The 17336-nt window shown below is 47.0% G+C and overlaps 1 protein-coding gene across 13 annotated transcripts in view; it reads right to left on the bottom strand.

Moving 5' to 3' along the window:
* The window catches only part of by (focal adhesion protein tensin), a 221674-nt gene that overhangs the window by 80733 nt on the left and 123605 nt on the right, over positions 1 to 17336 (bottom strand). For 12 of the 13 annotated variants that reach the window (XM_025305636.1, XM_025305634.1, XM_025305633.1 and 9 more), the window contains one exon: positions 7400 to 7579. In XM_025305636.1, the coding sequence (XP_025161421.1) occupies positions 7400 to 7579 (180 nt within the window). Of the gene's footprint in view, positions 1 to 7399; positions 7580 to 7660; positions 7742 to 17336 lie in introns of those variants that run through there. The other variant, XM_019845228.2, reaches the window with a different exon arrangement.

Genomic DNA, 17336 nt, shown 5'->3' with positions numbered 1-17336 from the left:
AAATAACAAGATTATTACTTCACCGCGCGACGTGCGTTTTATCTTTTGATATGCAATAATCGAGCCGGCGCAGAAATGAATATGTAGAACAATATGCGTGACGCGGGAGTGAAGAGAAGGGGAATGAGAAGGAAGCAAAAAGACGTGTTGCGCTCGCGCAACGAAACGGAGAGCGAAATGGAAAAAAGGACTCGAGCGAGGAGCGAGCAATCGCGACTCGCGAGGAGTCGCGCGGCATATAACGGGCTATTGCGTATCCAGCCGCGTCATTATGCACTGCACCGTATCCTGTCAACGGTCTAACGAACTCCGATCCTATTTCCCGACCTTTCGCCCGGACGGTTGGACGTGGAACACGCGTACAACGTTTCTTGCGCCGATGATGACTGGCAGCTGCAGGATTCTCAAGGATCCGCCGTGCCTCTTTTTATTTTTCCCAACTTCTTTTTTCTCCGAGTGGCCGACCCTCTTAACCTTAAACCCTTTCGGCGGATACGTGCGCCGCAAGGAGCGAGCGAGCGAGCGAGCGTACGAGGGACGGGAGTGCTCTTAATGGAAGTTTAGTTAAAGCGGATGGAAAATTAACGTCCGCCCGTACGAGAGGCGAGATTAATCGTCGGTTTGGCGTTTAGCGTTCTCGTCGTCGCGGGGTGCGCACGACGCGGTATTCTCGCGGTAAAAAGGGACTTCGCAAACAACTTCGGCAAATTACCCCGAAGGCCCGCCGGCTCGTTTTTCTGCATTCAATCCCGCCGCGTCGCGGCATATTGTTGTCATCGAATCCGCCTCGTTATACTGTTTATAATATTATATCGCGTAATATTGCGCTGTTTATAAAACATCGAATTTTCGTGCTCCCCCGAACGCCCCCGAAAGAGAGAAAGAGAGAGAGAGAGAGAGAGAGGCACGGTAGAAAGAGACACGGGCGAGCAGGGCAAAATAATTAATTCAACACGCTTTCGCGCTACGCATTCGGGAGTTAACGATGTCTGCCGTTATCATCGCGGCTATTGCGGCTAATAGCCGCGCAATTACGAGCAGGTAAAAATCCAATTTCGCGGCGCTTCCGAATCAGTCCGCCGCGCCGCGCGGCGGTCCGCGGAATGCACACACAACTTCCGGCAGCGCGCGTCGGCGGAACATAACTCACAACACGGCGAATTCAAATATCCGCTGGTAAAAATGAGCGCTCGGGTCGCGACCGAAGCGGCCACAGCCAGTCAGCCGGCCGGTCGTGTTAAAACGTCGCTCCATTATATTCCAGCGCTCGTCGACGACGTTTTACGAGCGCAGCACGAGGGCTCTCGCTCGGGCGCATGTAGTTATCGCGCCGTTGCATCGTCCAGTCACATCGCGGACTTATGCGTGTACTATCGAGTCGACTCGGGCTCTACTCGCCGCGAATGCGACTTATTCGGCGCTGGGTAATTGCGAGACGGCGGCGCGGCGGCGGCGGCGCAGATCCGTCGATTGAGACGTTAATTATCGAAAGATCAACCGGTCGTTTCTCGATCCGCGCCGCGGGACTCCCAGCGGGGCTAATTAACTCGCCGCGCGGCGGGTACCCTCCGCGTGCTGCCGCTAAAAAGCGCCGCGGATTAATCACACGACCCGCGTATGCGTATGCACGACGACGCGCTCCTCCTCGTCCTCGTCCTCGTCGTCGTGGAACCGACACGGACCTCCTCACCTAAGGCGGCTTATTTGTGAGCGGGTTAGTGACTTCTCTTTGCATATCGCGGGTAATCTGGTCTAGAAGCCTGGTCTCCGGGCTTTCAGCGAGGGGGCGACTCTCGCGCGCGCTATCAGTCACTCTCTCGGTGTGTAATCGTTACGCGCGCCGCGCCGCGCCGCGCCGCGCCGCGCCGCGTCGCGCGCGATTATGACGCTCGGTAAATTACGCGGCGGCGCGCGGAGCCGCCGCACTATTTATAGTCGTCGCGATAATGTGGCCGGGCGCGTTTCTACGCCCCGGCGGAATACGTAGTTAGAGGCGGAGTTGTTAAGCACGGCTTAACGCGCTCAGGATAATCGCGGCGAGCGCGCGGAAGACATGGCTGCTCTCGCGGGGCGAAGAGAATGGGCCGGCCGGCTGTGTCTTACGGCTCGGACGAGCGCGAAGTTCGGAGACGGGGAATGAAGAAGTTTGAAATAAACGAACGCGCGCCGCGCGTTAACGAAGGGCTCTACGCGCGCGCACGCGAGGCTAATCGAGTAATTCAATGCGGCAATAAGTAGTAGCGCTAATTGGCGCCGCTCATTGGCCGCGTGTAAACAGCGCGTACTCGTTAGACGTTAGTCGCGCGGATACATCAATTAGCGATAATAATAATCGCGCTCGTACTTCTCTCCCGTCTTCTCGGGAGAAAGAAGAGGAGGAAGAAAGTGGAAGTATCGCGTTATCGCGCGAGCGGCCTTCGGCCGAGCGAGCGTTATACGTTCGTTAGCGTTATCGACCTCTACATTTTGCGTCTACGTTACTTCGACGTGTCCTCGCTCCTCGCGGCTCTCTCTCTCTCTCTCTCTCTCTCTCTCTCTCTCTCTCGGAGAGATCACGTGAAAAATTACTGTTATTAATGTAACTACGTATTGTATTACGGTACTGTAAATCTTTGGCATTATCTCGAGACGAGATTACCGATACGAGCTGCCCTGCTCGGTCATCCGTTAAAATAAACGACGGACAGCGTGCTCGTTTTTTCCCGTCTCTCCCGGGCTCCTATTACGTAAACGAGGAATTTCCCGGGGAGGTCGCCGGGATATCGATGCCCGCGCGCTTAATCGACGCTAATGTATTAACGATGTCAAACTGCAATCGCACGCACAATTGAGCTGCGCTGCCGATAATTCGATCGCCCCGCAAGGCTCGATCGCGCGAAGTGAGTGACGTAAATGGAAATTCTTATCTCGAGAAAAAAGATATATATATCGGGCGAGCGCGAAAGTTTCGACAGCTTTCCCAGAGATGACGCGATCGATCCGGTTAATCCGGCGGCGCTGGCAAATGTGTGCATATATATGTGATATACCGAAGATAAAAGAAAAGGAAGATAGAAAAAAAACAATAGCTATTAATTGGTAGGACGGGCTGATTGTTTTCAGTCAAATTGATCCGCTTTTCGTTTTGTTTGAGTTTGCACTCACCCAATATTTATATATAATACGCTTAGAGTAGCAAGCCACCGCTTGAAGTATAATTCCATTCGCCGACTAGATAGATCGGCCAATGCGGCGCCTCACATTTTGAATAAAAATATCGCCGAGAGGGAATTCTTGTCGCGGCCGCGGATCCGCTTGACTATTTCGCACGCGATTCCGACTAGAGAACGAGGAATTTTTCCTTTAACCGCTGTTACCGCTTCTCTCTGTCTGCAATCATGACTCTCTCCTGTCCGGGAGGCGAGAGATGTATCATAATGTATCATATCCGCTTGAGCTCTACTGACCGCGATACTGATTCAGAGTCGCGATTGCCTAATTAGGTCGGCGATGTAAAAAATGGGATCATCATCGCGGCTTTCCGAGTAACGTAACACGCGTCACGGTTGATGTCACCGCCGTCGATTTAGCCGATGTATCAGAGCGGCGACCTTTCCCCAAAGATGAATTTGTAAGTAATCGCTCGAAAACAAGACTGATATCACAAGCGTGATATTACGACACGAACGCGACGCGACGCGACGCGAACGCGCGGTCTCTCCCTTTATCGGGCGCGATAAAATCTACGAACGGACGCGCCTCGCGCACGCGCGTCCTTGGAATGTTAATTTATTGCTCAACCGAGACGCGGGCGTCTCTCGTTATTTTTCCGAAGGTACATTGTGCGCGTCCGGGCGCCGAGCGCGGGCGTTCGCGAGATATCACCGCAAATTGCAACCGCGTTAATGGACCGCCGTAAGTCGCCGGGATGCGTTATTTGCGGTTGCTATTTCATTCCGCGGTGCTGCGCTGCGAATAAAAGACGCGGGGCCGAGATCGTCCGACGACACGGTTGCTCCCGCTCCGAGCTCCGGACGCGGCCGCCAAGTCCCATTGAGCGAAATTATTCGATCCTTCGTTGCACGTTTTTTTTTCTTCTAATGAATATAATTTCGTGAAACTTATTACTCGGGGGTTTTTAGGGTCGCTCAACACAAATCCGGTGTGAAAAATACGAAATTCAAAATGTCGGATCCAATATGGCGGACGGAATTTTTTGAATCAGTCGAATTCGTTACTCGAGTCGGTTTTTGAAGTCGCTGATCACGAATCCGGTGTGAAAAAATATGAAATTCTTTTTGCAATTGCAGAATATTGTTACGTCGCAGCAAAATTTTTGGGGTCTGAATGATCAGTCTAGAAGGCGTGCCGCGTCGTAGCGACTGCGTCGTAGCGTCGTAGTGAACTGCTGGCGGTTAGCTGTATCGTTACAGCTGACTGCGTTTGAGAACCAGGCAATCTGACCGATGTCAACCAAACCTTGAACTTTGAATTTAGTATTTTTCACACTGGATTTGTATTCAGCGACCTCAAAAATCCCCGAGTAGCAAGTTTCGAGCGAATTCGACTGCTCTTGAAAATTCCGTCCATATTGGGTCCGCTATTTTGAATTTTGTATTTTTCACACCGGATTTGTATTCAACGATCCCGCAAAGTCCCGCAAAGATAATGATTTTGAAGTATACGTTATTACTTAAGATTTCACGTCAAACCAATTTATTCTCTAAAAACGACAGTTTTGTGTTCAGTGTATGCTTATTAATAACAAATTACTTGAAATATTATTTGAACAATGAACAAATAATTTGAAGCGACTCTAAAAGTTGGTCTATTAGTTAGAGGGATATTTTAGTGGTGCAACAATACCAAATATGCTAGAGATGGCACTCTGGGAGGACCACTGGGTGCAGCAAAGGGTTAAAAGAGCCGCACTCCTCGCTGCGTACGCAAACAACAACGGCGAGTTTGGAGAATCTCCGGAAGATCGCAATTCGCGCGACGCGCGCCTTCTCATCCCTCATCCGTTCGTTCCTTCATTTCGTTCACCCGCGCTCCTCGTGCTTGCGTTAACGAGCGGCGGCGAACGCGGGAGGGACGGGGGGGGAAGTCAGATTCCGCCGCGGAAATAAATTCTAATCCCGTTCCCGGCGTAACAAACGCCGACGCTAATTTCGCAATTACGTATTCGTTGTCTCCCCGTCCTGCACACCCCGGCCAGCGAGAGATCTTCATCTGCCGGTCGCGCGCACGGGGGCGACCTTAATCCCCAAACGTCACATCAAACACCCCACGCCGACGAGTTAATTCCATAAAAGACAAATTCGCGTCGCCAGGAGGAATTCAATTTGCGTGCGAGTTTTGCATAACGAGTACGCTGCAGTGGCCGCGCACATAAGCCCGATAGTTTCTCATTAAGTCACGCTGACCCAGAATCAGACCCCACAGCGCGAGCACAATGGCACCGACGCCGGGGTGATAACCACCCCCGCGCGACTGCTCGACCAGGTTCAATTGGATGTATGCCTCGCATACCGATAGTCTCGCGGGAACAATACTCTGCGTAGACCTGTATGAGTCTCGTCTAACGTACGTACACGCGACCGATGTAGTGACGCAAGCGGTAGTGACGTAGTCGCGCGCGCGTGCGAGGGAGAGGCTAAAAATCCAAATACCCTCCGCACTCTTTCCCCGTCGTATTCTCTTGTTCTCCCTCAAGGTCGTGAATGACCTCGAGAGCGTTCTCGCGGCGCTCGGTGTGCTCCATTATAGTGCCGGGGCGAAATGCGGCACGAGTCAGTCGAACCTCCACGAATATTCCACCTTAATTCCATATTTGGAAGGCGGGGGGTTCCTTCGCCGCCGGATCGCGCCGAACGCGTCAACATTTTCAGGTCACGAGCGTCGCTGAAGAAGAGCGAGAGCCTCGTGGGTTCACTGTCGCACAAGTCGCTCCGCCGAGGCGGTGCGGTGATTTCTTCGGCGGAGACGCGATTTTGTATGATCGCAAATATTCCGAATCACACCGCTCGCGTTATCGTCGGTCGAAATCGGCGACATTGAATGCATCCTCAATGCACCTACGCGTATGTCGTACTCTCGTGTGTGTGTGTGTGTGTGTGTATGTGAGCCGAGCGATGCCTCAACCCCTGACCTACATGGACGACGGAATCTCGAATGGTGGTTGATATACCCGCGAGAGTTTCAGGATCCGGCTCAGCACACTTATACGTGGGGCCGCGTTTGCACAGGATTTGCAGCATGAAAACAAACACACACACACGCATAGATACATGCGTGTATGTACGAATGTATCACGTATCGACGTCTCGTCGTGTTTCGCGCGCGAGCGGGATAAAACTTTTTATTGGCCTTTCGAGGAGAATGTCGCTGGTCTAAATCTCGCGGCGCGCGACTTACATTTCGCCCGGACACTCCGCGTCGAGAGAAATTGTTTCACCTTACCTTTCGCGAAGCACAAAGCGCCGCGGCCGCGTGGGAGTGCACAATACCGCTCGCGATTTCGCGATACGTGTTAACGCGAGATTGGGAGAGAAATGCTCGCGGACGGATAAAACGCCGTGAGGAAAATTCTGCCCGCGATCTGCCGGCAATCTTGCCTCTCAAAGCCGCCGCGGCGCTTTCGCGTTCGCCGAGTTTCGTTGTTACGGTGTAAGTACGGCGCAGTTAATGGGGGTCAATAATACGTCTCTTATCAGACGACGACTTATTGAGCGAGCCGAGCGCGCACGCAAAAACACCGGAAACAGCCGCTCACAAGTAAACCTCGGAGAGGGGGGGGGAACGTCCGACGCCGATTTGTTTCCAATTTTTTATAGTTATTTTTAATCTCATAATATAAAGAAATCTGTTATCATTTTTAGCTTAAATTAATTTCTCAATTTTTTCGAAATTTCTCAAGTTTTTCGTTCATTTCTTGTTCATTTTTTACCAGATTTTGACGTTAAAATGAGCTTTTGTTTGCTGGATAGTGAGCCGAGAGATTACCCAACGTCGAATGTAGCGTACGACTGAACACTTTTTCAACAATGACGTCAGCCATATTAGATCCGCCATTTTGAATTTTACGAAATGATTCTGATTCATAATCGGCGACATGTGTGTGCAAGTTTCAACAAATCAGATATATATATACATATATTTTTAAGAAATATTGCTTTAATTATATGTATAAAACAGTGTACTTGTGTAGCAAAACTTGAAAAATTTCGAAAAAATTGAAAAAATTAATTTAAGCCAAAAATGATAACAGATTTCTTCATATTTTGACATAAAAAGTAACTATAAAAAATTAGAAACAAATCGGCGTCTGACGTTCCCCGAGGTTCACTTGTCAGCGGAGGAGAAAAGTACTTGTCTCCTCGTCGGCGCGATTTAACCTAATTTCCGGACAAGTACTCACCGTGACTTGTTGATTAGTCGGGCTAGGGCTAGGGCTCGGCGTGGAATTTGGCGTGGAGAGCTCCCCGGATGCGGGGGAGGGCGAATTCGCAGCGATACCGCCGACGGTGGGAAATGCCCTTGCTGGGTCGGCTTGCCATTGTTTGTGGATTTGTTGCGACGTGTCTCGGAACCGCGCGCCCTGTAAACGAGAAACGCGCGTTTTACTATCAAAGCCGGCTGACTGAATATTTTTGCTCACGTCTAATGTATATATACATACGAAACAATAAGGTGTATCGTGCAACGGTATTCCCAAGTACGACCGCTTCGGAGATCGCGCGACCATTGAAACAGCGGCATACGTAGATGCGCGTCGTATGTTACGCTACGTTACGAGTGGCTACTGGCGCGTAAGGCGCGTCGCACAACCAATCACGCACCTTCGTCGCATAATCGGATTTCTATCAGTTTCTGCAATAGTGTAGTTTCGGATACAGTGAACACTACAGTTATTACTGGAGCGAAAGACGAAAACGTAGCAAAAAATTCCCTATCGGAGACTCTACCTCGCTAACTTGTTGCGTTCCTACTTTTCATTTTCGTTGGACAACGTCCGTGAGACAAATAGTTTCGCGAACGCATCTGTCGACATCGTCACGATGGAAGCACATTATGCACGATGCACGTGGAAGCACATTGTAAGTTTTAAGCTGCTATTACTGCTATTACTGCTCTCGTTTCCGTATTAGACGTAAGAGACTTAATCTCTCGGACATCATTTGCAATCGATATTATTATCATCATTGATATTTCCGTACCGAACTCTTGTCGATCATTCGTCGAAAACGAGTAACTTCCCAATCAAAACCACAACGTTCATTCAATATCGATGAGGATTGAATTAACGTTGATTCAACGGTTTATCGATCATTTCAACGTCAAATCAACGTCGAATCGTCGTTGTAGTTTTGACTTCTTTCGTCGTCGTAACTAACGAGGAAAGTGATTTTCTGTTTCAGATTTGGGAAAATTTGAGGAACTACAATTCTCGTTATTCAGTCCCAAGTGAGTATTTCAATTCGTCACGCGACGGGTCTGCCGAGATCGCGTCGGTCCGTGCATCGCGTGACGAATTCGCTTGATATTTTCAAAGAGAATTTCCTAGAACAATTTCCCTAATACAAACAATATCCCTAAGGTTTTCTTCGGAGAACTAGAATCCTAGTTTCTCTATAGTCAATAGCCAACATATTCGACCGACAAATCGGCAAATAAAGTCAGTTAGGTACTGTTCCTTATAACTGCACGAACTTGCACTTATTACACTTGGAATAAAATGTGAATTCGTTTTGGAACACATTTGATTATGGAACACATTTGATTTTGTGCAAGAGAAGAAAGCATAAACTACATTTACACGGCAAGGTTAATCCGGATTAATAGTAACAACTGTAGTTAGTGAATTCTTTGATTCGATTGGTATATTCTTTTAGATCTAAAAATATACTCTAGTCGGATTCGAGACTGCACTAACTACGGTAGTTATTAAGTCGAAGTTAGAAGCCGTGTAAACGTCTAGTCATTGAAAGGTTACGAGAAAATCCAGAGATTTATAAAAAATCAGTATATATAATAACATATATGCAATGTTGCTGCAATTGTTGTATAGGCAATAATAAAAGACGGACACAATGACAAGATGAATGCCGACGTAGAGGCGCTGTAGAAGAATGATTCCTCGTATTTGAAATTCCTCGCATGTGAGGAAAGGGAGTCTACTGATATTTAGAAGGTAACTACCACATGATTTATATTTATTATTTATATTTTATATCTCTTGTTATTTCCGTACCGAGTATCCTTGTGTTCTCGTTTCCTTGAAACCGAGCAGTATATCCGTTACACGTAACTAAGGAGAATTATTTTCTGTTTTGCGACAAAGAGTTTGCGGTAACATCGAGAAAGCTGATTTCGCACATGGCCGCAATATCGAACACTAGCTGGTGTAAAATCGTCTTGAAGGTTAGTTCATGCACTTGCTTGTACTCTAATATTTCATAATATTTCATAATACACGGTCATAAGATTGGAATAATCTCGATAAATGAGCAACATAAAAATGCGGTAAATATTATTACAATACACATGTTAAGTAATTAATCATGCAGCATAGAAAGTTGCAACAATATTGCTAAGATATTGAGATTTGAAGTATAAATATCTTTCTAATATTGAATATACATTGAGTTTCTTACATTGATTATGTCAATAGTATCTGTTCAAATTTTCTGTTTTTCCTTTTAATTTTTAAATTATAATTTTCACGACAATAGTCCTTGAATTATAATCGCAAAAGATTTATTTGCTCTAGACTCGACAAGTCGAATCGTTAAAGTTCTAATCACTAATATTATAATTTTTTTTTTTTAAACAGCACACGGCCAGCCCTACATTAGTGGTAAGTAAGAGAAACAGCTCGAAGCATTGAATAGTGTTTAAATATTAGTGTTGAAATATAAAAATTTATGGTGGTGAGTATTTGTAAAACTCGTTAAAATCAATGCGATTTATTTTGCTTCAGTTAAGTTAGATTATGTTAGGTACATGTTTGTGCCATTGTAGAAAATATACTGTTCAAAACAGTTAGGGAATCACAGTTTTAATTATTATATTAATTATTATATTATCATTACTTATATTATCATTACTTATATATCTAAATATATACTTACATATTTCTATATTTTATATAATTATTTTTCTTATACAATTCTTACAATCATTCTTAATTAAAGATGTATAATAATAATTATTGTAATTACTATTCTTATTGTAAATATTTAAAACTGTATAATTATTTTTTTAGATATAGTTATATTCGATACAACATTTATACACATTCCATGTGAATCTCCAATTGTTTGCAACAGTATACATATAGCGGGCTATAAAAATTGCGCCACCACATTCACGAGGTTTACAATTACACCGCATTGATAAATTTCGTGGTCGCTGCGGTTCCGTTTTTAAATTTTTGTTTGTTTGTGTAATATATCTTGCGCGAGATACAGTACTATTGAATATCAATAATTTTTTGTGACAGTAATATATTATTCATGCGAGAGTAAAACTAAAATTTTTTTCTCTGTTATCGAATTTTTAAAAAATTATGCTTGTTATAGAGTCAACAATTTTAAGCAGTTATAAATCATATTTTGCATACGTGTGTGATTTTTAATTTTCGATTTTTTATACTTACATTCGTGTATGCGCAATTACGGCTTAAGAAAAATATTATTGCATCCGCGGGGATTGATTAAAAATTCGCGGAGAAGTGTGTGTTCCGGAAATATCTCGGAAATAAACTTCGCAGATATATCGCGGAATAGGCCTTGAGCAATGTCGCATAGCACATGTTCATACATATGTTGCGAAACCATCATGCATAAAAAAAAACACCACCTGTGAGATTCTTCGCAGTCGTCGCGATCGATCTTTCATTCGCGTCGCGTTGATTTTATTCGCGAATTTTAATTTCACGGTTCTAGTTTTGTCGTTTCTGTTTATCTTCTCTAAAACGCGACACGTGCCGCGAGTGTATATTGAAGCGACATTGTATACAGTCACGAATAAATTCGAATAGAATTGTTAACCTCGGTGCGCATATTTATCGTTTGCTTTTGAAATTAGATTTCTCGCGAATCTCGGCAATCTCGTTTGTTGACAAAGCACACGAGCGTTTGCGCGGAACGTGATGTTTTTCTTGATTTCTCTGACCTTGTCGAGAGCGTTATAACCATGAAAGAATGAAACTGACAAGAAGGTATAAGTTACTTTTTCATCGGTTAACAGAGAAAGCTGCTTTACAACTTTAAAATACGCGAATCTAATTGGCGCGGCTCTTAAAGATGGCTGAGTCCAAGAGCATGCGTCAATCAGGTTGACGAATTTCACAACAGTTGCAAAGCAGCGCTCTCTGCCGAACGTAGCCGCTCTTCGTCCAGGTCTCTTTTTTGCGTCAACTTAACCGTGCCGCGGAAATAAATAGCCCTTGTTAATTTCACTCCTCCATGAATTTCGGTTCGCGACTGTTTACCCGCGAGGATATTTTTGAAGAGCTCGAGCTGATCGCGTATCTTTTGTCAAGTCGCCAAGTGTCGATGATCGCGGTCGCGAATGCAGTTCAATGACGTGAGTGAAATATGAAGATCAACGCGAGACACGACGACGAGACACTATGAAGTCCGGATGCTGAAGAGGTTAGACTCAAATCAGTCGACGCGGTCGAGATGCGGTGGCTTTCGTCGATGGACTTGGACGCGCAATGGTGAGTGTAAAAGTGAAATACTCATGAAGCTCCGCTCACACAGTGCATGCATTGTGTGCGCGATGCAAATCGCGTTGATTCTTAATGAGACGAGATGCTTAACCTTCTGCATGTCGTATGTCTGCTCTCGGTCGTCGGAGAGCCACGAGATCGATATGCACAATTAAGAGTTTTAATTATATATGTTTAAGAGGATTATTATAATTAAATTAATAATTAAATTATTATTGTAATTATTATAATCATAATTATTATAATTATATTATAATACAAATAATATATTAATAAATTATAATACAAATACAAATAATTAATTAGTATAATTATAATTATTATAATTATAATTATTTAATTATTGCAATTAAATTAAAAATTAGAAGATTATTACAGTTATATAATCAAGAAAGCGTGATAAACCTTCGCAAAACTTAAAAGTTGCGTTCGTTTCTTTCGCGCGTACATTTCGCGCAGAGACCAAGCCAAAAATTTCATCGCGACTTGGCTGATGTTCCGAATCTTGGAATCGTTACAAATGCAAAGGCTTGACTATCGATGCACCGCGCGGTTGCGCGGTGTAAAAATGCAAACGACGATGCGAGTGCTTTAACGTGAAAAAGCGGTTTACTGCGTAATTTAACAATTTTATTGGAGCGAAAGTACGAAAGGCGATTTCTTTGCGCTCGCGCGCCTTATCGTGACATCGTAGGCAGTGAGCGTCATTATGCGGCAATTAATATGCGTATGACGCGGGTGCGTTGCTGAACACTTGCATCCTTGAAGAACTAGTTCGGATCGTTTATGCCGGCGTACACGTCACATCGGCCGATGACACAGTTCGATTAGTCTCGGATATTTGCCTCTGGACAATTGTATCGAGATCGGCCGCCGCGCTCCGCCGGTCCGACAAGTCTAATTAGGGTGGCGGGTCGACCTACGCGATTGCCGCGAATAAGGCCGCATTCCCGGCTAAATTTTACGTTAATCCGAAATACGGTTACTTATTCGCTCCGCGATTCGCTGCGACCGTCGATCGGTCGATCGGACCGAAAACGATCGCAGGAGAGCACGAGTGGAGACGGAAAACTTGAGAAACAAAATGCGAAATGTGGGGGGAGAGCGGTACATACGCCAAGCATGAAAAAGTGGCAACAATAGAGGCGACAATACAACGACGAGGATAATAATAGAGAAGGCAGGTGGAAGGGAAAGTTGAGACGGGGGAAATACACGTCGCTTCTCGGCGCCGATTATGGCGATCGCTACTGATTTTTACGACGCGTTATTGCGCAATGCACGCGCGAGCACGAGTTGTGGGCCCACTCGCGCGGGGAGATATGTGGGCCGACCGTTCACCGTGACACACGCGTATCTCATCGTGATTAACGATTCCATAACGACTGACAAAATGACGAGCTAACGGCTGTGCGCGGGAGTTCGTAGACCTCACGTCGGAGCTGAGCTGGGTCCCTGGAAGATCGCGTGTGCGCGTGCGATCTTCCAGGACACCAGGGCTGGTGAGGCCAGGAGGCGGGCAGGAGGGGGGAGGGGGGAGGGGGAGAGGGGAAGCCGCTCGTGGATGCGATAATTGCGCTTATGCAACGTCTCGCCGTAATAGCAATTAGCCAGTCGGGGGTGTATAATGCAGGCCTCGTGTATAAAGTGAAATCTCGCGAGCGCTCGCGAGAGCTCCGAAACGCGGAACGTGCCGCGCGCGATCGCGCGTGCTCGTCCTCGCACGCAGGACCTCTTAAGAGGAGAGGTCCGGAGCCGCGAGCGAGCGAGCGAGCGAGCGAGCGCGCCGGCGGAATTGCGGAGAGTCAATCTACAATTTTTCATCCGTGTCAAATCGACGCGCGCTCGATTGCCACGGCGTCAGAATTAATTTCGCGAGGAATGAGGCTAATTTACATCCGCCACGGCCTTTGCAACACCTCGCGCGCGCACGGCCACATTATATATAATAATATCTCACGTCGCGCGCCGTGTAATCTCTCGTAAGATTGCCGCGCGCCGATTAAAGAATGCATTTTTCGGCAGCCCGTCTTAGCGCACAGGCGCGCGCGCATCGCGCGAAAGTGCCATTAACCTTTAGAGGGCCGACAAACCACTATAGTCGTGGTAGACAATGGTTAGTTGCATTCATGTTCAACATTCATCTACTTATGTGCGTATAGATATTCACATATCCAGATACAAGTTTGTACCCCCTGCCCTTCCTCACTTCAAATTCTCATCAACTTTCACCTTCTTCATCTTTCGTCGATCTCCGACTACAGGGGCGTCATTTTCCCAGAAAGACTGCAGATGAAAACTCACAGAAATCTGTACAACGTGAATGCGTATTGTGCACAATGTCCAGAAGAAGGTGTCGATCTGCGTACGAATGTAATAACGTGTGTCGTAAAAGTTTGTGTCGCATCTTGCTTCGAAATTTACCATACAAAGGCTAAGTTGCCATAACCTGAATAGGAAAAATAATACTTGAGTAAAAATATAACAACATTTCTAAAAAGTTGAAAAAAATGTTAGAGGTATAATTATAAAATGATGCATATAATTAGTATAAAAAATAAAAATTAAAAGTAGAAAGAATAAAAATTGAAAAAAATAGAAAAGAAATTCTCAAAAACTAAAAATAAAAAGAAATAAAAAAAGGAAGGAGCTACATACTCTCCGGATCCATGTCGTTGGCTCTGGATAACGCTAAAGGAGAGCATTATCAGGGAGCATTATTAGGGGACATTTCTCGGAATTTTTTGCGCGATATAGCTATAAATTCTCATAATTTACAAAAACTGGCAGTACCATTTTATTTCAGCGACCTCGAAAACCTCTGGAAACCTATTTTTCTCAAGTTTGAAAATTTTAACATTGTCTTTACCTCCCAGGACCGGGACCACCACTTAAGTGATCAGTACTTTGTATACGATATAAAGTACATTTTTTATCGATTCTTTTCGGGGAATCTTGTATCTCAAATGCCGGCCCTCTAAAGGTTAAACCCGCGGCCTTGTATCGATCAAAGTGACACTCTCGCGCGCGGGACGGATCGGCGAAATCGACTGCTCGCACGGCGCGGCGGCTGCGAAATTTCGTCCTTTCGCGAGAATGTTCGATACTATTTTTATCATTATCGATACGTCGAACGCTGTGTTTATACAGAGCGCAGTTACCGCAGACTGGCACCACTCGCGATTGCCTGACCGCTGCAAAGCCCAACGAGGTTATAAATGAAATTAAAATACCATTAAATTTCGAGTACGCGTGATATAATTGAATCGATTACGCTCAATTGATCGAATTATCCAGTCAATTAACTGAATCTGATAAAACTCGCTCGCGTGCGGCCAATGGGGAGTCAATGAAACGCCGTTCGAAAGACACACGTTTGCTCGCCGTATATCTTCGGCGGACTAATTCATCAATCATCAATTAAGCCTCTACGCATAATCCCCGCGCGAATCAGCGCAGCATGAAAGCGTCGAGCGCGATTTGATCGCGGTGTGCGGGATAATTGATATCGCTCGTGAAGTTTCTCGGGGAAACGCGAAAAACCGAGCCGACGGCGCGCGGCAGTCGAGCGCGACGGAGGAAATTTATGCGCCGCGAGCCACCCCGTGCGCGCACAGCGCACGACACACACACACACACACACACACACGTGAGGTGTGAGGGATCGAATGAGGACGCGCTCGTGTGCGTGTCGTGCCGATCGTACACGAGTTCACATAAACGTCCGCGATCGAGACTAACGGATCGCGATGATTAGCCTCCGTCTTTCATAGCTCCGCTCCGCGAGAGTGATCCAGCACGATCGAGATCGTCAGATACGTCCGTGGCATTCACGTGGCGATCGGGAGGGATCTACGCGGAGGAGGTCGACTACCGGATGTATATGTATGTGTGTGTGTGTGTGTGTGTGTGTACGATGCGGCGGAACGCGTGCTGGCGGCGCGATCGTTTTCATCGTAAACAAAGGCGCGGTTTAATGGCGCTTCGGTTAAATCGCGATTTAAAGCAGATAAAGCGTAATGTTGCGAAACGAAACTCTTCCGAGGCTGTTGCTCGTAATGAAGCGTGCGCAGCTCGTATTGTGACGCGGCGAAAGTTCCGCTCGTCTCACAGCGGCGGAGCTTGTTGGACTCCGTCGGACGCTCGTTGGAAGTTTGTTCGTCCCCGCGGTGCGGGTCCTTCAGAGTTCGTGCGTTCTTTCGCAAATTGTGTCTGAACGGCGGACAGTCTTACCTTGAACCGACGCGCTCTGACGTGCCGTCGTTTCAAAGGCAACACTCGCGAGATCCGCGGCCGGCAAATTGAATCCTCATGAATTCTCACAGTACATGCATCCTCGATCCTCGCGAGAAAATAACACAAGCAACCGCGCGCGTCTCGATTATCGGCGCATCAGTTCCCGCGAGTGAATAACTCCTTCAGGGTGACCCCTGAATCTCCCCTGAGAGATTTATGCAAAGATACTCATCTATGTATTTACGTCGAGATTTTCGCGCGGGATCATAATTATCAGTTAACATCGGTCCTGGGGAAAAGGAATTTTCCGCATTATCGGCGAATTATCCGTTTTACACTCCATCCCGCTGCAGAGAGAAAGAGAGGTAGAGAGTGAGTGAGTGGGAAGGAGAGGCAGGAGAAGAGCTATCGCGATATCGCTCGATAAGATCGACCGTTATCTATCATGTAATCCCTGCGCGAACACGCGCGGCTGACTCGAGCACGCGGCGGAAATTGATTGCATCGCGGTAATGCCACGGGTACACGATGCAGTTCCGCTTTTTGTTTCCTCCTATCCGCGGGAGGGCCGCGGCGCGACGCCGCCGCGCCGCCGCGAGCGTCGACGTCATCTTGCCTGCGCGCTCGCGCGGCGTCGCTCGTCGCGGCTCCTCTCCTCTCGTGGATTAAACGCTTCGCGAAATTTTTCAAGATCGTCCGCGAGTGTCCGTCAGAGCGTAGAAACGGCGGGCGCGCGCGTGCACGAAAGAGAGAGAGAGAGAGAGAGAGAGAGAGAGAGGGGGAGGGAGGGAGGGAGGGAGGGAGAAAGAGAGAGCGTTACATAGCGATGTATATCGAGCGCGGTGCGCAACGTTACCCGACAACCGAGACGATATGCCGTGTTTCTAGTTGAGGTTTTGCGGGTGCATCGGGTGTTCTTGGAATTTTGTTGTAATTCGAAACGCGCCGCCAAGCGGAACCATGGCGGATCTCGTTGTGGCATTTTGTATCTCACGGTGCATGCTTTTTGCCACCGCCAATGTCAAAAGAGAGACAGAAGGAGAGAGAGAGAGAGAGAGAGGGGAGGGGGGAGGTGAGAGGGGAGGGAGAGAGAGAGAGAGAGAGAGAATGCCGCAGCCCGAAAAATTTTTCCCATCATCGAACCGATATCACGTCATCGAGGTATATTGGCGATCCGAGGGATATCGCGGTAGAGTTTTCATTCGATCTGCGAAAGAATGCAATATTCAGAATTTCCGTCGGCGAGAGCGCGGAAAAAGCGCGCGCGCGAAGCGCGTTCTCTCTCGTTGGATCGGGAAGAGAGGGTTTATTTCGTTGATTCTCTCTCCCCTTCAGCCGCCGCCGCCGCCTCCTTCCTCCCGCTGGCCGCGTCATGGCGCGC

This window comes from Harpegnathos saltator, unplaced genomic scaffold (genome assembly GCF_003227715.2).
Source record: "Harpegnathos saltator strain DR-91 unplaced genomic scaffold, Hsal_v8.6 scaffold708, whole genome shotgun sequence".
NCBI classification, from domain to species: domain Eukaryota; kingdom Metazoa; phylum Arthropoda; class Insecta; order Hymenoptera; family Formicidae; genus Harpegnathos; species Harpegnathos saltator.
Note: the sequence above shows the minus strand (reverse complement) of the source record. Positions and strands in the feature narration are given on the sequence as shown.